The 21,269-nt window shown below is 40.5% G+C and overlaps 1 protein-coding gene across 3 annotated transcripts in view; it reads right to left on the bottom strand.

Moving 5' to 3' along the window:
• Nucleotides 1-21,269, bottom strand: part of nbeal1 (neurobeachin-like 1) — a 273,495-nt gene that overhangs the window by 178,113 nt on the left and 74,113 nt on the right. For all 3 annotated transcript variants that reach the window (XM_072261344.1, XM_072261343.1, XM_072261342.1), the window contains exons 3-6: nt 11,421-11,582; nt 8,427-8,508; nt 7,034-7,161; nt 6,492-6,574 (exon numbers count right to left, since the gene is read on the bottom strand). In XM_072261344.1, coding sequence (XP_072117445.1) covers nt 6,492-6,574; nt 7,034-7,161; nt 8,427-8,508; nt 11,421-11,582 — 455 coding nt within the window. The remainder of the gene's footprint in view (nt 1-6,491; nt 6,575-7,033; nt 7,162-8,426; nt 8,509-11,420; nt 11,583-21,269) is intronic.

The following is a 21,269-nucleotide window of genomic DNA, read 5'->3' on the forward strand; positions in this document are numbered from 1 at the left end:
TTTGCCCTTCTGATTTCCCTCTTAAGCTTGGTCTTAAACTTTATATACTCATCATGCCTCAATGCAATGTACACTTCATTCTTTTTCCTGACCAGAGTCTCAATATCTCTTGCCAGCCAGTGTTCACTGAACTTGGCATATCTACCCTTCACTTTAACAGAAACATGCTGTCCCCTGGACTCTCAGCGTGACCCTTTTTAAAGCTTCCCACTTGCCAACTGTTTCTTTCCCTTTGAACAGGCTCACCCAGTCAAACCCAATTAACATTTTCCTGATGCCCTGAAAGTTGGTCCTGCTCCAGTCCCTGCACTTTAATGTAGATCTATTCTACTTTTTTCCATAACCATTTAAAAACTAATAGAATTGTGGTCTCTGGACCCAAAATGCGCCTCAACTGCCACCTCAGTTACTTGACCAACTTCATTCCCTAAACAGAGGTCCAGTATTGCTCCTTCTCAAGTTGGTTTCTCTGTGTATTGCATGAGGAACCGTCACACAAATTCTGCCCACCAAGACCTAGTCGATACTGGAATAGAAATCTCCCACTAGTACCACCCTACTATTTTCACAACTGTGTGCGATTCTCCAAAATATCAGCTCATTCCCACTATAATACAGCACTACCAAGGTGATCACACACTTCTTATTTCTAAGTTCTACCCAGATGGCCTCATTAGACGACTCTTTACGAATAGACATAGACATACTTTATTGATCCCGAGGGAAATTGGGTTTCGTTACAGCTGCACCAACCAAGATAGAGCATAAATATAGAAATACAAAAACCTCAAACAACAATATGCAAACTATGCCAGATGGAAATAAGTCCAGGACCAGCCTATTGGCTCAGAGTGTCTGACCCTCCACGGGAGGAGCTGCAAAGTTTGATGGCCACAGGCAGGAACAACCTCCCATGACGCTCCGTGTTGTATCATGGTGGAATATGGCCGGAGTCCAACAGCAAAAAGTTCAATATCCGGGCTACAGTCACGTTCCTCGATCGTAATATGACCAGGATTGCACCACCCGTTGTTAACCAGAACAGCAAGTCCCCAACTCCTTTACACTTACCGCTCTCAGTGCACTTCCGGTTAGCCCGAACAGTCTGGAAACCCTCCATGGAAAAGTTTTGGTCGGGTGTGTCCACGTGCAGTCCAAGTGGAGAACTCCGCTTCTCCATAAGTCTCTGTTGTCCCGACCTGGTCCTCTTTTCTCGTCTTTTTGATCCCCCTCTGCATCCTCTGTGTGTTTTCCTCCAGATTTCAGCCAGGGTGTCCGCCGCTCTGTTCGCTAAACCAGCCAGCATAAGCGCAATCAGCTGGTCCCTGGAATAAACAATGCGACCATACTGCTCCCCCGCTAATGAGACGTGTCAGAATGTAACTATTTCCAGCACTAAAAGCCCAAATAAAACTCTCTCCACCAGCATGTTAGAGAAGGTGCAGCTTCAACGTGTTACCGTGAAAAAAATACAACAAATAACTAAGTTAAAAAAGTAAGAAAACTAGTCGGAACACTGTAACCAGCGCACGCGCACTAAATCCTCCCGAAGTTCTGCTAATGTGACCTCCCTTATCAAAAAGGCAACATTATTCCACCTCTACCTGTTCTTCTGTCATGCCTAAAGCAACTATCCCGGAACACTGTGCCACCCTCCTCTCAGCCACATTTTTGTTATGACCACAATATCCCAGTCCTTAGAGGCAATCCACACCCTCAGTCATCCACCTTACCTGTTAAGCTATGTGCATTGAAATAAATGAAATTTAAAGTAGGGTTCCCATCTGGCCTTTTACTGTAAACATGGCTATTCTGATTGCTCAGTTTACACACTTTGGTTGCTGTACATTCTCCAGTCTTCTTACCAACTTTGCTCTCAAGCCTCATCCCACTGCCAATTTAGCTTACATACTCACTGGTGGCAAAATTACTCACTAGGATATTAGCCCCCTCTCTGGTTCAAGTGCAACCCATCTCTCCTGTAAAGGTCACTTCTACCCCAGAAGAGACCCCAGTGATCCAAGAATCTGAATCACTGTCCTCTGCACCAGCTTTTCACCCATGCATTTATTTGGCCTATCATTTAATTCCTGGACTCACTAGCACATGGCATCTTGAGTAATCCAGAGATCACTACCCTCAATAGTGGCCTCCGTCGGTCGTGGTCGACCATGGGTACTGCGCCTCTGGTAGTCACTGGTTTGTCGAGCAGCGTCGACTGTGGCTATTGAGGCCGATCCTGGAACAGCGGACTCCGCCACAGTTGCTGTATGTGTAGTGGGTCATGGAATTGCTGTCCGCTGTGCTCTCCATTTAGCTCTCCGCTCCTCAAACTGACTCAGGATCACTCTTTCACCTTGCTCTAGGTGTTGTTGAAAAGCACCTTGCCATTTGTTGCGGTCATCTGCTGCATCCTCCCAGCACTCTGTGTTGACTTTGAAGGCTTTCATGTCACGCTTACAGATGTCCTTGAAGCGGAGCTGGGGTCTACCAACGTTCCTCTTGCCTGCTGTTAGTTCTCCGTAGAGGATGTCCTTTGGCAGCCTACCATCCTTCATACGACGGACGTGGCACAACTAGCGCAGTCGGCATTGTCTTAAAAGCGTGAACATCGTGGGAAGCCCAGCGCGGGAGAGGACCTCAGAGTTTGGGACTTTGTCTCTCCAGGTGATGCTGAGGATGCGGCGAAGGCTGCTCAGGTGGAAACTATTGAGTTTCCTCTCCTGCTTGGAGTAGATGGTCCAAGTCTCGCTACCATACAGGAGGGTGCTAATAACGCATGCATTGCACACAGCAGTCTTGGTCTTTGCAGCGAGTTTCAGATTCTCCCAGACCTGCAAGGAGAGTCGAGCAAGGATCGATGCTGCTTTGCCAATACGCCTATTGATTTCAGCATTGAGGGAGAGAATGTCGCTAATGGTTGACCCCAAGTATGTGAATTCGTGGACCACTTCTAGATCGTAATTGTCAATGGTAATGACTGGTGTCTCCACTATGTTCTGGGCAAGGACATTTGCTTTCTTTAGGCTGATGGTAAGCCCGAAGTCCTTGCATGCCTTAGTGAAGCGGTCCATGAGAGTTTGTAGTTGCTGTTTGGTGTGCAAGGTTATAGCAACGTCATCGGCAAACAGCAGGTCACGTATCACCCTCAAGCTCCTGCATTTTAATTTTCATGTCCTTGAGACTCTGCTGTAATTTGTAACATCTCAATTAAACCCCTGGATGTGCACCCTCATCCTACCTTTAGCCACCACCGCACAGCAGAGTATTAGATAGGAAAAAGGAAAATCTTTATCTGGCACCTTTCATGATCTCAAAATGCCCCAAAGCCCGCCATAACAACAGAGGTCTTTTAAAGTATCAGTGTATTTGTAACGTGGGAAAGACAGCAGCGAACTTGTTCAAAACAACCTCTCATTAGCATCTGAATGAAAATGACCAGATAATCTGTTCTTTTCAATCATGCTGGTTGAGAGCCAAATATTACTCAGGACACTAGGAGCATTCTTGAAGGTGTGCCTTGAGACATTATACAGTGCCTATAAAAAGTATTTACCCCCTCTTGGAAGTTTTCCTGTTTTATTGTTTTACAATGTTGAATCACAATGGATTTAATTTGGCTTTTTTTTGACACTGATCATCAGAAAGAGACTCCCTGTCATAGTGAAAACAGATCTCTACAAAGTGATTTAAATTAATTACAAATATAAAACACAAAATAGTTGATTGCTTAAGTATTCAACCCCTTTAATATGTCACACCAAATCATCACTGGTGCAGCCAATTGGTTTTAAAGTCACATAATTAGTTAAATGGAGATCAGCATGTGAGTCAAAGTGTTTTAATTGATTATAGTAAATATACACCTGTATCTGGAAGGTCCAACTGCTGGTGAGTCAGTATCCTGACAAAAACCACACCATGAAGACAAAAGAACACTCCAAACAACTCCGCAAAAAGGTTATTGAAAAGCACAGGTCAGGAGATGGATACAAGAAAATTTCCAAATCACTGAATACCCCTTGCAGTACAGTTAAGTCAATCATCAAGAAATGGAAAGAATACAGCAGAGCTGTAAATCTGCCTAGAGCAAGTCATCCTTAAAAACCGAGTGACTGTGCAAGAAGGGGACTAGTGAGGGGAACCACCAAGAGACCTATGGCAACTGTGGAGTTACAAGGTTCAATGGCTGAGATGGGAGAGACTGTGCATACAACACTATTGCCCAGGTAGTTCACCAATCGCTGCTTTATAGGAGAGGGGCAAAGAGAAAGCCACTGCTAAAAAATCACTCACATGAAATCTCAGCTAGAGTTTGCCAGAAGGCATGTGGGAGACTGAAGTCAGCTGAAAGAAGGTTCTGTGGTCTGATTAAACCAAATTTGAGCTTTTTGGCCACAAACTAAACGTCATCAAAAACACACCATCCCTACCATGAATCATGGTGGTGGCTGCATCATGCTGTGGGGATGCTTCACTGTAGCAGACCCTGGAAGGCTTGTGAAGGTAGGGGGTAAAATGAATGCAGCAAAATACTGGGAAATCCTGGAGGAAAACCTGATAAGAGTCTACAAGAGCACTGGGACTATGACCTCAAGCATAATGGAATGGCTTAAAATCACAAAGTTAATGTCCTGGAGTGGCCAAGTCAGAGTTCAGACCTCAATCCAATTGAGAATGTGTGTCTGGACTTGAAAAAGGCTTTTTACTCATGATCCCTATGCAATCTGACAGAGCTTGAGCAGTTCTGTAAAGAATGGGGAAAATATACAGTGTCCAGATGTGCAAAGCTGATAGAGACCTATCCACACAGACTCAAGGCTGTAATTGTTGCCAAAGGTGCAACTACTAAATACTGACTTGAAGAGAATGAGTAATTATGCAATCAATTATTTTGTGTTTAATAATTGCAAAAAACTTGATTAATTTGTAGAAATTTGTTTTCACTTTGACACCAAAGAATCTTTTCTGTTGATCAGTATCAAAAAAGCCAAATTTAATCCGCTGTGATTCAATGTTATAAAACATGAAAAATTCTGGGGGAGGGGTGAATACCTTTTATTGGCACTGTATGTACTTCTGGGAACATAACCTCTAAGCTGAAATATTTTTCAAACTTCATATTGCTTCAGGAATGCAGCTAAACATAATCAAAGATCCCTCCCACAAGTCATTTGCCCTTCTCTCCCTTCCATCAGGCAAAATATACAAAAATTCGAAAGCATGCACTATATGCTCAAGAATAGCTTCTATCAATCTGCTATAAAACTCTTGAACAAGCTTCTTTTACAATGAAAATGATTTCTTAATCAATCTTGTCATGACCCTTACACCTTATTTGTCTAACTGCACTACACTTTACACTATATTTTGTATACTGTTATTGCTTTTCCCTTTGTATACTATCTTACAGCACTTGTGTTTGGAATGACCTGTATGGATAGCATGCAAATACAAAGTTTTTCTACAGTCTCTCAGAATATAAGCATTATAATAAGCATTTGCTAATCACACCTTTAATTCATCAGCAAACACTGAAACACAGACATAGATTTTGTGCTCAAAGTGTATATACAAAGATCTAACCTGAAATGGCTTGGGAGCTAAACAGATCATCCCAATTCATTAAACTGATTGGTCTATTTGGCGCCAAAAGTCACTTACCACCTTCGACCATAAATCACTAAAAGCAATGTTTTAATACTTTAAAAATACTTGAAACCCAGTATTTATGATAAATAAAATTAGCTACACAATATTTTCCACCATTAACAGCCTCTAACATCAGAACTTGGCTTCTGACCATCAATTAGGTCAACATACCAAAGGTCATAAATGTTGAAATTCTTCCAACCTATATCCATCAATTCCTTAACTTTGTTAGGTGGTTCAAAGGTAAAAGGAACCTCCTTTCCTCTTTCTGAGGTGAGCAATAAAAAGAAAAGTTCAAGCAGACACAAGCTTAACTGAAAGGTACATATCATACACCTCTACCAAGTCCACAACATTTGGAACACATTCTAGTATTTTTGAAGTAAACAGGTGCGTGACATCCACTGTACAAAACTGACTCAAACCTTAGTTTTATAACAATGCCTTTGCTTATTCTCCCCTCTCCAGGTTAACCTTGTTACTCTATCTCAATACAATCTGCTGCTACAAAACTCAGGCGTTATAACATCAGTCAGTCCAATCAGTTGGCACAGCGAATTCCTGATCACAACAGTGTGGTTTCTTAATCAAAAACTGAGTCTCAAAAACTCAAGTCACTGAGCCACTATCAGATTGAGAAATAGAGCAGGTACCTCTCAAATCACTTTAATATGAACAGGCAGTTTGGTTTTGAAAAATGAACTTTACTATACCACCTGTGGGGATTAAATTGCTATTTGAAGATCTTTTTGGGGAGGAGACAAATGTGATATCTGGAAGTTCAATTATTTTACTTATGAATTGAACAGAGCAGTGAAAAACAATTATAGAGTACTTACGATAAAAGAAAGGGATGAACTCTACAGTTAAACAAGCTGCTTTATATTTTTGTCTGCTCTTCTCCACCCCACTGACAACTTTACTGGAAAAAAATTCAGAAGAATGAATGTTACAATTAATAAATACCAAGGAACAGCTGGGATAATAAAGCAGGGCTATGGTATTATCAAGAATTCTACAGAAGACAAACGTATACGTGTTCTTGTTTGTAATCACTTCGATTCAAAGTTGCTCAAAATAGCAACAGAGAAAGGAGCAACCAGAAACCAGAAACACATCATAACATGAACTACAGTCCAATCTACAAACCACAGACCCAGAACTTAACTGTATTCACTGCCAATCTCATTGAAAATTCACCATTACTAATAAGTAAAGGATCAAAATTACTTACGATATTAATAACATCTTTTAAAGCTGTGTAATATAAAAATAACACTAGTTGATATCTTAATCTAAAAATTAATACTGTTTACTAAAATGGAGTTCACCAAAATAAAGCTTAGGTTTCAGCATTTACTTGATATCTTGAGCCACTCACCCAGCTGCTCTCTGTCTCCAGTTTCGATATGGGTCATAGAGACTCTCACAGAAGATGAGTGCATGTCTTACAAAATCTTCAGCTGGTGTTTGGTCTGCCATTTCTTTCTCTTTGGTCTTGCTTTTTAACTTGTAGTGAAAGAAAATTAAGAGAACATCATACTGAGCATGTAGCTCTGGTTTCAAGGAAGCTCCAGTCTCACTACATTTCTGTTAGGTATTTGTTAGCAGCTCTCACTAATGCTGTAATGGACATTCATACAGTAAGAAAATTCAAACCAAATTTCCCAGTGATGATTCTAAACAAAAAGCTACTATATTGAACAAAAGCAATTTTACATGACACTATCAAATTCTGAATCCATTTGGGCATATTCTCACTTGCTCCTTTATTTCCCTCAGTTCAAAAATATTCTTTTCATGTTTCTTCCTCCCATAGGTCTTTGTATTACAGCTTTTACTAACAGTAGCATATTCCGCTCCTGATGCACAGAATGTTTTAACTAGGTATTTTAGCACCTGTTCCAATTTTTGTCTTAAATGTTAAAAGTTTAACAGAAATAATTTAAAAAACGGATATCTACAGAAAACTAATGTAAAGGTTACAATATTAATAAATAATTAACTCTTAAAAAATTTTCAGGTGCTAGAAATCCAAAGGAACACAAAATGCTGGAGGAACTCAGCAGGTCAGGCAGCATCTACGGAAATGAATAAATAGTTGATGTTTTGGGCCGAGATCCTTCTTCAGGACTGAGAAGGAAGGGGGAAGATGCCAGAATAAAAAGATAAAAAGTGGGAAGAGGAAGGAGGCTTGCTAGAAGGTGATAGGTGAAGCCAGGTGGGTGAGAAAGGTCAAAGAGCGGAAATGAAGGAATCTGGAGGAGAGGAGATAGGAGAGAAGAATGGACCATAGAGGAAAGGGAAAGAGGACGGGATCCAGGGGAAGTAATAGGCAGGACAGAACATGTAAAAGGTCAGTGTGAAAAACAGGGGAGGGGTTGGTGTTTGAGAGAATTTGATTCCCAGAAGGAGAAAGCAATATTCGTGCCATCAGGTTAGAAACTATCCAGATGGAATACAAGATGGTGCTCCTCCACCCTGAGGGTGATCTCTTCTTGGCACAAGAGGAGGCCATGGACCAATATGTCGAAACGGGAATGGGAATCAGTTTGGCCACCGGGAAGTCCCGCTTGTGCAGAGGTGCTTGACGAAGCAGTCCCCCAACTTACAACAGGCCTCACCAATGTAGAGCAGGCCGCAGCGGGAGCACCAGACACAGTAGACTCGCAGATGAAGTGTTGCCTCACCTGGAAGGGTTTCTGCTTTTGGATATAAAGTGCTGGAAATATACGGAGGAAAGAGTTTATTGTGAAAACTAAGTTCTCACTTACCTGCTGAATGTAGACTGTTGTCATAGTGATAACATGGTTAATGTATGAGCAGGTTCCAATCTCCTCAACATTAGCTAGGTTCCTGCAATGAAAGGAGAATGACTAATTTATAGTTTACATTGAAAATCAAAAAATAGTGCAGGTGCTGGAAATCTAAAGTAAAAACAGAAAATGGTGGAAATACTCAGCAGGTCAGGCTGGAAGTGTAGGAAGGTGGGGGGGGGGGAACTAACATTTCAGGTTGAAGAACTGAGGCCACGGAGTATATTCAAACTTTTTATCATTCTATTTATAATTTACACTGTTCCTCAAGAACTCCAAATAGAATCAGAGTCATAGAACACTGCAGCACAGAAACAGGACAGTCCCATCAACCCGCACCCAGACCACAGCCTCCATAGCTCCCATCTACGTACCTATCCAAATTTCTCTAAATGTAGAAATCAAACCCACATCCACCACTTCCGCTGGCAGCTCATTATACACTCTCACCACCCTCTGAGTGAAGAAGTTCCCCCTCAGATTCCCCTTAAATATTTCACCTTTTACCCTTAAACCATGAGCTCCAGTTTTAGATCCACTCTATCTCAGTGGAAAAAGCCTGCTTGCATTTGCCCCATCTATACCCCTCATAATTTTGTATACCTCTATTGTCTCCCCTCATTCTTCTTGCTCTAGGAAATAAGGTCCTAATCTATTCAATCTTTCCTTAAATGATTAAAGAAAAAATAACAGTCACTGAGTAACACACAAAATGCTGGAGGAACTCGGCAGGTTAAGCAGCCTCCATGGAAAGGATTAAAGAGTTGACATTTTGGGCCAAGACCCTTCATCAGGACAGGAAAGGAAGCGGGAAGAAGCCAGCATAAGGTGGTGGGCTGTTGTTCAAATAATAGAATCAGCTTGGATGAACCTCAGAAAGACAAAATATTCGTAAGGACTCTATATCAGCCCCAAAGTGGTGATAGTAATGTAGAAGAACTGTATAATTAGGAAACTGGAGGAGCACTTAACAAGGTAATACAATGAAAAAGTTTTATCTAATCTCGGGCAAACCAATTAAGCAGTGAGATATGAAAGACAAAGTCAGAGTACTTTAGAGACAGTTTTCCTGATCAATGTTTATCAATGAGGTAAAAATCTATTTTAAATCTAGTAGTACTGTACAGTAAAAAAGTTAGTCGATAATCTGGGAGTTAAAAGACCTTTGAAGAAGAGTGATAATGAAATGGCAGAAGATTCAAACTGAACTAGATCAATTTGAAATCTGAATGATGCACACAATGAACTAAAGTTGTAAGTTGCCCATGGCATGAAAATATATAGTGCCTTGGCATAATTTGCATATTGTTGTTTGATTGTTTGTGGCTTTTGTATTGCTATATTTATGCTCTGTTCTTGGTTGGTGCAGCTGTAACAAAACCCAATTTCCCTTGGGATCAATAAAGTATATCTATCTATCTATTGGTGAGATTGCATCAGGAATACTGTGAATGAGTCTGACATTCATACCCAAGGAAGGATATACAGTCGGCCCTCCTTATACGCGAGGGATTGGTTCCGGGACCCCTTGCGGATACCAAAAAATGCAGCTGCTCAAGTCCCGTATTCAACCTGTCTAAATGTGGTGGACCTTAAGACCCAGCGGAACCCTGGACCTTATTTAACCTGACTCAGTGCACGGACGTTAGGACCCAGCAGCAGAGCTCTGAATCCGCAGTGTTTCTGTTCACGAAAATAATCACGATCACGATTTAAGATAAAGTGGAAATCATAAAGCGATTGGAAAGAGGTCATCGGTCATTGGAAAAGCATTAGGCTACAGTCAGTCAACGATCGGAACAATTTTAAAGGATAAAATGAGAAAAACCCTGCCCCAATTAAAGCTACAATTATTACTGAGCAACGCAGTGGTTTAATTATTGGGTTTTGGGTTTTTGATCCTCCAATCAACCCAGCACGGATGGAGAGCGCTTGGAAACGGTCTGTCATTGGATCAAACGCGGGAATTTCCGTTCCCGAGCTTAGCGGTGAAACATACGTTTCTTAAGTGTTTTATATGCATAGAAATGTAAAATATATACTATATGCGAAGACAAACGTTTGACTAACTGACGCTAAATAATACCAGATGTACCTGTTCCGACTTCCTTAGTAGGAGAACTTCCGTTTTTTTTTGATAACCTACGCACACCCTCCCGTATACTTTAAATCATCTCTAGATTACTTATAATACCTAATACAATGTAAATGCTATGTAAAAATTATTATACTGCATTGTTTAGGGAATAATGACAAGGAAAAAAGTCTGTACATGTTCGAACAACAAGTGCTGGAAGAGCACTTACGGGTTTTCTCAATTCGCGGTTGGTTGAATTCGCGCATGCGGAACTCGCAGATAAGGAGGGCCGACTGTACTTGCAATAAAGCATAAATTCGCAGAATGATTTCTTAAATTGGGGAGAGGGTATTAGGAGAATTGTGTGAATATGACCTACACACAAGTTTAGAACAAGACGTAATTATCATTGAAACACACAAAATTAACATAGGTTTTAACAAGTTAGATATGAGGCTAATGAAAGAGGTGGACTGTCCAGAACAAGAGATCACAATCTCAGAATAAGGGATCAGTTATTCAAGATAGTAACTGGAAGATCTTTTCCCCCTTGCCCCTCTGCATCCCCCCCCCCCCATTAGACAGCAGGGTTCTTTGGAAACTTTTTTTTACCCAAGAGGCTCTGATGCGAGTATATTGAAGTCAAAGATCAATGTGTTCTTGGGATATTAAGGGAATCAAGTGATATCAATTAGTACAAAGTGGTACTGAGGAAGAAGATCAAGCATAATCTTACTGGTCAATTGACAGGAAACAGATCAGGAATAAATAGATCATTTTAGTGTTGGAAGACTACAAATAGTGAGGTACCACAATGATAGTTGTTCCTGCTTCTTTCTCTTATGTGGGCAGAGCTTATAATATTGAAACCGTACCGGCATATAATGATGAGGAATTTGACCAAGATGAGTGCCAATGCTTGCTGTTCATCCTCTAACCCATCTGACAGTTTCTGCATGCACTGCAATTGCTGATGTCTCATGACCTGCAGAATGTTATCAGGCAACAAGGACAACCCCGGTGGGACTTCATCCAATCTAGTGGGAAATAAAATCATTACAAGGTTGAGATACACTGTGACAAATAAATACTTCTGCAAATACTAAAGACAAAATATATTTTTAAATCATTCAACTTAAATCAGAAACTCAGCTGAAATTCTGGAACAGAAATCTGAGGTACCAAATGGATAATAAATTAGACCTTTTGCTATTGATCAGTTGTCACCAGGCTGGAAATATTAAGAGTCTGTAGACAAATCAGATCACAATTAACTGTTAAGCAGAGTAGACCCTGGCAGTTTTAGAAAGACACCAATAGATCTAACAGAGTTACTGGTCTCCCCTCTTGTAGCTTATGGTGCCCTGTCCTGTAAAAGACAAGTTTATTCTTCAAAATTACGAAAAAAATGGTGATAAATCAATAGAGAAGTGGCTTCCACCAGCTGGAAAGATGGCAACCAATGGATCCCAAAATTAGTAAAAGCAGAAGAGTGATCAATTGCGTTTATGCAGACAGCTGTTATCTTGACCTGAAAAGCTCATTGAAGCAGATGCAATGGTAACTTTGAAAGAAATTGTGTTGAATAATTGGATGGGAAAGATCTGCCATTGAAATAAGGGGAAACCTGGAGAAATCTCTCAAAGAACTGGTACCAATATATCGAGAGAGTACCTCTTTCTGTGGAAAGGAACCAATCCCATCTTTTGAAACTAGGTATTATTGAACAACTTAACCCAAACCCAAACTAAAACAAAAACAGAAACGTTGGTACAAGGCAATCTTCCCTAGGATCTCTGACATGAAACATTGTGGAAAAAAGCATGCCAGCGATCCAGTTTGAGGAGATTTGGTATGTAATCAAAGATTCTTCCAAATTTCTACAAATATACAGTGGAGAGCATTCTGATGGATTCTATCACAGCCTAGTATAAAGCCACCGATGCACAAGATCACAAGTGGCTGCAGAGGGTTATGGACACAGCCAGCTCCATCACTGGCACAACCCTCCCAACTCTGGCACTACTACTGCTACGAACAAGAAATTTGACAACTTATCTGCAATAATAAATTTGGTTCTGATTCCAGAGACAGGCCAAGATCACCCAGTGTTTTCATTTTTGTTCTGACTCTAGCATCTGCAGTATTATTTGTTTTCTTTTACTGCTGAATGCAAACTGACATTTCACCGTATTTTCTGGCCATTGTATAGTTTTTATTTTCAGATCATAGGTAGCAAGAACATGATGAAAGTGACATTTTTTTTCTTAAATGGCTTGAAAAAGTTAGTAACAAATTGAAATTTCCTGAATCCACCCCTACAGAGTTCAATCACAAGCTTGGCAATACAACTGAAGAATAAAAAAAACAGGATTTACACAGAACAGAAAGAGGTTTACCAGTATCATCTGAGGAATAGGGGACTAATGATATGCATGAAGAAGAGAGAAGCTCAGATATGCATGCACTTTAGGTTAGATTGATAATAAAAAGACATTATACAGACATTCAAAGTAAATGCAGCATTTAAAAAGTAAAAGGATCAGTATCCTGAGGTTCCAAGCTTAATAACTGAAAAAAAATTCTAACTGCCAAGTTCTGCAAAGCAATCTGTAAAAAGTACCAAGGTCAGAAACATACTTGAAGCAACAAATTTCCAGGGATATTTTACTTTTAGGTCACTTTGAAGCAGATTACATCCATTAAGTCATTTCAAAATCAATAGACTATTTGTTCATAGGCGCACTAGATAGGCTTAAGCAGCCAATTTTGAAAATCATCACATTAGATTCAAGTTAAAAGTTTAACATGCTTTTCTTGGAATTAAACTGAAAAAAATTTTTAAGGCACAAGTCTTTCTGCTAATTTAAAAATGACTTTTTTTTATTTCCTCTAAGGAGCAGTAATCAGCTCATTCACAACTTCATTTGGAGGAAAAGATACTGACTGTACCAGGGATAAAGATAAGATTAGCTTGATTTGTTGCCCGTACATCGAAACATAGAGTGAAATGCATTGTTTGCATCAACACCGACACAATCCGAGGATACGTTGGGGGCAACCTGCAAGTGTCACCATGCTTCCGGCACCAACATAGCGTGCCCACAATTTACTAACCCTAATCCGAAACCAGAGGACCTCGAAGAGACCCACAGGGTCACAGGGAGAACAAACTCCTTACAGATGGTGGCAGGAATTGAATCCAGATTGATGGTACTATGAATTATTATGCTAACTACTACGTTAACGCACCACCCACCACAGGCCTCATCTGTAGGAAAAGTACTTCCATTACCGTTTTGGAAAAATTAATGGGAAACAGAAGTGTACCTTGAGACAACCTGAGCAAATTGGTTCTTCCATTTATTCTAGCACCATCATATCAGGTAAAATCAAATTTTCCTTAGCAGTCACCCAACAGCTTCAATAAAAATGACCACTTAAACAAAAGTCATGTCAATTTTAAAGTGAGAAACCATTCATTCCGAAGACTGTTTTAAATTAAAATGTGAATTATTGCATTGATATACACAGACGAACAAAAACACAGTTTACCCACAGCATTATACAGTATGTTTAATATATAAAATCTATGCATCTCTGTACATGTGCCCCTCTCTGTCCATGTTATGGAAAAAAGCCGCCCCACCACAGGGCTCTTCATGATCTACATATGCTTCCCCCTTAGTTGAGCATTTTTTTCCCCATCTGGCTGTCCTTCAATTAACTTTTATACCCATTGTTCCTTGTGGCAGTGAATTCTACGTTTACAGCACCTCTTGGAAATTCTCCATTCGATCAACAATGCTTGATGTTCTCATCTCCAAGATGTTAATCAACATTGTATTGTCAGCAGCCAGTTTCAAACAAACATGTGGAGCCTTATGTCTCACCGTCCTTTATACTATAACCATGCTAAACATGGCTAAGTTATAACTGCTCCTAGCAAATCCACCAGCAGAACTTCATTGTCTAAATTTCAGACTCTAAAATTACATTGAGAAACACTCCTTCTCCTGAAGGGTGCAATATACAATTAGTCAAACTATTTCTTGAATGCATCTTAGGTATTCTGCTGTCTCTACATCTGTTAAACCAGTTCTATTCCAGTTAGTGTCAGAATATTTGAATTCCCTTACTTTTACTGTCTTATGTTTCTTCCTCTCTGAAATTCACCTACATTTTGCTCTCTACCTCACTCCCCTCTAATTGTTTTATAGTATACTCCAGTAGTGATTACCCTTTATCTGTACCCTACTTCAACCTATATGGGCTTACTGTTGCTCTTTATTGTCTGAAATCCCTAGCACCAGAAATGCTGAGATGTCATTCATGTTTTTTACCTTGAATCACATTTCAGTAACTAAGTATTAGACTGATTTAGTATTAGTATAAAGGTAATGAACAGATAAAAATACAAACTCCTTAAAATGCATACATTATACAGAATTGACAAATCTGATGCTTTTTTTCTGACTTCTAGTGTAGCACAGTTGCATAGCAGCTAGCGTATTGCTTTACAGCCCCAGCAACACCGGTTCAATTCCTGCTGCTGTCTGTGAAGAGTTTGTACATTCTCCCCATGGCGGTATGTGTTGCCTTGGGGTACTCTGGTTCCCTCCTACATTCTACAGACATACAGGTTAGTAGGTTAATTGATCACACAGGTGTATTTGGGTATCGTGGGATTATGCACTGAAAGGGCCTGTTACTGCACTATATCCCTAAGAATTTTGCATCTTCTTCCTTCCAAATTCCATTATTAGTCCTCTTCCTACTCATCGAACTTGAACCCACACTAACCGTTCCACCATTAAGAGTTGCACCTTCAATTATTAGATTAGATTCAACTTTATTGTCATTCTGCCGAGTACAGACACAAAGCCAATGAAATGCAATTAGCATCTGACCAGAAGAGCAAAAAAAAAGTATTATTTACAAAATAACTGCAAATAAAAAGTAAGTGCTACAGCACACAAATATAAAAGTACCGAGACAGTCCAATATGGGTGCAATACTACTTAGCGCTGTGATGTGAGGTTCAGCAGGGTCACAGCCTCAGGGAAGAAGCTCTTCCTGAACCTGCTGGTGCGGGAGTGGAGGCTCCTGTAGCGACTACCGGGTGGGAGGAGAGTAAAAAGTCCATAGTTAGGGTGAGATGCATCCTTGATAATGCTTTTCACCCTGCCCAGGCAGCGTTTATGGTAGATGTTCTTAATGGTGTGCAATTGGGTGCCGATAATCCGCTGGGCAGTTTTCACCACCCGCTGGAGTGCTTTGCGGTCCGATACGGGACAATTGCCATACCACACTAAGATGCAGTTGGTGAGTATGCTCTCAGTGGTACAGCGGTAAAAGTCCAGAATTCTTTTTTTTAAATCTCTCTGCTTCTACATTTTATTTCTCATTGAATGTAGTCCTTAAAATCTGCCGTTATGGCAGAACTTTCAGTCAGGCAGCCCAGTACTTCCTCATGTGGTTCTATGTCAAATCGTATTGGATAAAACTTTGAGGCAATTTGGAAGATTCTGATAAGTTAAAGAGGGTAATATAATAGTAAATCCGCAATAACCTAGTTTGCTTGGGACGTTGATGGTACCACATGAGCAGAATTTCCAAACAAATGTGGATTATACACCAACACATTCCATACCATTTTAATAAACATCAAAGCAAACAGACACATTCTAGTGGACTGTGGGGCCCACCTGCAAGTCCTCCATCCCTGGCTGAGAGCTCAGAATGCGCCACCTCCCCCGCCCCACACCCACGAGTTACCCAATAGCATGGGATCTGGCACCCCACCCTCACACATTGCCAGACTACACAGGAAACTAACTATTAGGCCATCAGGAGTGGCGGTAAGCACATCACTTTGCAGCACCGGCTGTAAGATCGGGCTTTGATTCCCGCAGTTGTCTGTAAAGAGCGTATACGATCTCTCTGTGACCTCATGGGCTTACTCCAGGTGCTCCAGTTTCCTCCCACATTCCAAAGACATATGGTTTAGGTGAGCCATGGGCCAGAAGCATGGCAACACTTGTAAACTGTCCAGCACAATCCTCACTGATTTGATTTGATGTAAATGATGACATTTCATTGTATGTTTCAATGTCTGTGACAAAGAAGCTAATCTTCAGTTGTCCAGTCCAGAATTTCCAAATAGTCCAATAGTAGATCATTTTACTGTAAATATCGATAACTGATGATACAGGTGTCCCCTGCTTTTCGAACGTTCGCTTTACGAAACCTCACTGTTATGAAAGACCTACATTGGTTACCTGTTTTCACTAACAGAAGGTGTTTCACCGTTACGAAGAAAGGCAGCGTGTGCCCCGAGCAGTCGCTCCTCCCTCGGATTCGGAACGGCATTCTCGCCAGCATTGCTTAAACACCTGCCTGTGAGCAGCCGTTAGCAAGATGAGTTCCAAAGTATCGGAAAAGCCTAAAAGAGCTCGTAAGGGTGTTACACTTAGGGTAAAACTAGACATAATTAAGCATTTTGATCGTGGTGAATGAATTAAGGACAAAGTGAGTTTGGCTTGTGGAAGTTGACGAAGATGATGTTGAAGAGGTTTTGGCATCCCATAACCAAGAACTGATAGATGAAGAGTTGATGCAATTGTAAGAGGAAAGGATAACAATCGAAACCGAATTCAGTAGCAAAAGTGAAGTCGTCCAAGAACTGAATGTGAGGCAACTGCGTGAGATTTTCGCTGCAATGATAAAGTACGACTTTAATTTTGAAAGGTTACGTCGGTTTAGGGCATATTTGCAAGATGGTTTGAGTGCTTACAAAGAACTGTATGGTAGAAAAATGCGCGAGGCTAAGCAGTCAAGCAAGCCTTCCACATCAGCCACAGACGACGACGAACCTCGACCTTCGACATCGAGGCAGGCAGTCATAGGAGAAGATGACCTGTCTGCCCTAATGGAAACAGACGACGAGATGACACCCAGTGTCCCACCACCCCAACCCCCAGGCCCCGGACAGATACCGATTCACGGAGAATGCAGCGGTAGCCGGGAGGCACACAGCACATCTTTAAGAAAAAAGCCGAAATAAACATGCTAACTAATTAGGTGCCGCCCGGCACGTAATTGTCAGCCCAAATCAGAGGCGATTGTGATTGCGTCGCCTCTGATCCGGGCCGCCATTTACGTGCCATGCGGCACCTAATTAATTAGCATGTTTATTTTGACTTTTTTCTTAAAGATGTGCTGGGTGCCTCCCAACTACCACTGCACCCCTGCATTCTTCGTGATCGGTACTGGTCAGCGGCCCAGAGGGTGGGGGCCACTGCACCACCCAAACTCTGACGACTCAGTCTAACACACCATCATCAGTGTGCTCGGCATGCTGCCTTCCCGATTCCAGTAAGTGATACTACACTGTACATACATTATTTCTACTTTATATAGGCTGTGTATTTTTTCATGTTATTTGGTATGATTTGGCAGCTTCATAGCTGAAAGGTTACTGGAGAGAATGTTTTTGCCAACAGCGCTTGCGTGAGATTTTCTGCCGAGAGCGCTTGCATGAAATTTTCACTACGGAGAACAGTGCCGGCAATGATTGTGGAAAAGTATTTCTACTTTATATAGGCCGTGTATTTATCATATCGTTCCTGCTTTAACTATATGTTACTGTTATTTTTGGTTTTGTGTGTTATTTGGCATGATTTGGTAGGTTATTTTTGGGTCTGCGAACGCTCACAAAATTTTCCCATTTAAATCAATGGTAATTGCTTCTTCGCTTTACGACATCCTGGCTTAAGAACCGTTTCATAGAAACGCTCTACCTTCAGATGGCGGGGGAAATCTGTATTAGCAACTCCATCACATTTTGACACTTATAAAGACTTAAGTGAGAATGGCCTCAAAACAAATATGAGGTATTTGTGACCATTTTGTCATCTTTTAATGACAATTAAAATGGATCCGCTACCCAAGAAAATAATTCAGAGAGCATTGGTAATGGCTAATTAACTACAATTTCAACAAATTATGAATGCTTAAGTATTAAGAAGTTGTGATATTTCAGATTTAAAATAAAAGAAATATATTCGAACAGCAATATTAGTATTTCAAATTTCTATTTAATACAAAATAGATTTTGTTCTTGCATTGTGTTGCATCATCCATACTAGTTTCCTAAGCAAACTGTTCCAGAGAGAAAACTAAACCCATCTCATTTAGCTGGCAGCTTAACTTCAGTTACATACTTCATAAATATCTTTTGACTACTCATCACTATAAATAGAAAGTAGCTTCACCAGTAACTGAAAGTACATTTTTATACCTTGGCAAGTCACAATTGGGAGGGTCAAATTCAGCACTTAAAATGTAAATACTTACTGTTTCCATAACTGAAATCAATATTTCTTTTTGATTTCACCCACAAGAGTTTGGACATCTTTTAAGAGCATGGGTCAACAAGCACTGGACATCTTCCAATTCTTCTTCCAGCATTAACATTGTCAGCAAGTGTCTATATGTTCTGCAAAAACAGGGGCTTTGCAATTCTGCCTAACTTACTTCACATTAATATGATCCACCAACACAAAAGACAATCCCACTTTTCTCTATCATGAGGTCACCAGGGAAAATCTCACTGCAGCAACTATTTCCCTCATTAAATCTAGCCACGTTCGTGTGGACTGGAAATGTTTTCCTTTGAATTCTCCTTGGTAATTTAAACTCACTGCGCCATCGGCACAGATACAAAGTGGATGTTAACTTCATATAAAGCCTATTAAGAACAATGCAGTTCAAGTTTGGTCCATTTAAGACACAGGAGCAGAATTAGGCCATTAGGGCCATCGAGTCTGCTCCGCCATTCGATCATGGCTGATTATCTCTCTCAACCCTATTCTCCTGCCTTCTGCCTGTAACCTTTGGCACCGTGACTAACAACGAACCTATCAAACTCCACTTCAAATATACCCAATCACTTGGCCTCCCTCCACAGCCGTCTGTAGAAATGAATTCCAGATTTACTGTCCTCTGAAATTCACCCTCTTAAGAAATTCTTCATCTCTCTTCTAAATGAATATCCCTCTGAGGGTGTGCCCTCTGATCCTACGCTCACTCACTATAGGAAACATTCTCTCCACATCCACTCTATCTAGGCCTTTCAATATTTGATAGGTTTCAATGAGATCCCACCTTCATTCTTCTAAACACCAGTGAGTACAGGCTCAGAACCATCAAATGCTCATGTATTAACCCTTTCATTCCCAGAATCATTCTCATGAACCTCCTCTGGATCCCCTCAAATGCCAGCACATTCTTTTCTTAGATAAGGGCCCTAAAACTGCTCACAATTCTCCAAGTATTATCTGACCAATGCATTACAGAGCCTCAGCATCACATCCTTGCTCTTATATTCTAGTCCTCTCAAAATGAATGCTAGTTTTGCATTTGCCTTCCTCAACACCAACTCGAACTGCAAGTTAACCTTTAGGGGAACATGCACAAGAGCTCCCAAGTCTCTTTACACCTCAGATTTTTGAATTTTCTCCCCACTTAGAAAATATCCTATGCCTTTATTCCTTCTACCAAAATGTATGACCAAACCCTTCCTTGCACTATATTCCATAGGGCAACTCAGTAGCAGAGACAGTTAAGTTTACATCGTCATCAATTGCATTCCCCTCCCTCTCCCCAATCATCACTACACATTTTTCCCCATTCTAATTTTGAACAATTGGTATTAGTCACAAGTACTAACTGGAGCTCACTAGAACTCAAAAGCAGATAAATTACATTGTATAAATCCTCGTTGGAGCAATGCACACAAATCTGATCTATACACAAGGATACTGGAGAAACTTAAAACAATAACAGAAATAATAATAATAATATCAAGAGAGTTCAGGAAAAATTGAGTAAGTTAATAAAGAGTTATAAAGAAAGTTAATGGCAAAAAATATAATATTCTCACTGAGAACATCAAAACTTAAGAGTACATATGTATAAGATGATCTTTTGTAAGGGTAATTAACAATTCATTTGGAACCACTTAACTCATGAGAGAACATGGGACTTGCTGCTACACTCAGGCTACGTCCACACTACGCCGGATAATTTTGAAAACGCCAGTTTCGAGTAAAAACGACAGGTGTCCACACTAAGCGTTTTTCAAAATATCTCCGTCCACATTAGGCGGATATTTGGGCGAATCTCCTCCTACTGGGCATGCGCAGGACACACAGAAAACAAGCAAAGAGGAAACGGTATACTTGGTGCGCGTTTGTCCGGTTACAGAGTAGAAAAACTTTAAAGGAATTGCTCTTGGCTCTCACGCAGGAGGATTTAAAACTTAAAAAAAAACAAATACTGGAGCATATGGAGGCAACCGACAGGGAGTTCACGGACAGTATGACCCAGCTGACGACAAACATTGAAAAACTGACTACCTCTGTTGCATTAATAAAGCACCTTGTTAAATGTATAAAACATCTGCATCAGCGTTATCTTGTATTTCCACACAATGTTACATTAGGCTGTTACACATCTATTGTCAGAGAAGTACTTGCATAAATAGGTAAACCACCTTTATACAAGCAAGGACAGAAAACAGGGCGAAGTGAGTGTACTTATTTATTCAGTAAGCTATGGGTCAAAATATTTGGTGAGTACATTTCTAACCCTTCTGGCTTCAGTCTCAGCCGTCTGTTCTGAAATTGTTAGGTGGTGGCGTTCAAGAAAACAATGAACTT

The sequence above is a fragment of the Mobula birostris genome, chromosome 6, assembly GCF_030028105.1.
Source record: "Mobula birostris isolate sMobBir1 chromosome 6, sMobBir1.hap1, whole genome shotgun sequence".
Lineage (NCBI taxonomy): Eukaryota > Metazoa > Chordata > Chondrichthyes > Myliobatiformes > Myliobatidae > Mobula > Mobula birostris.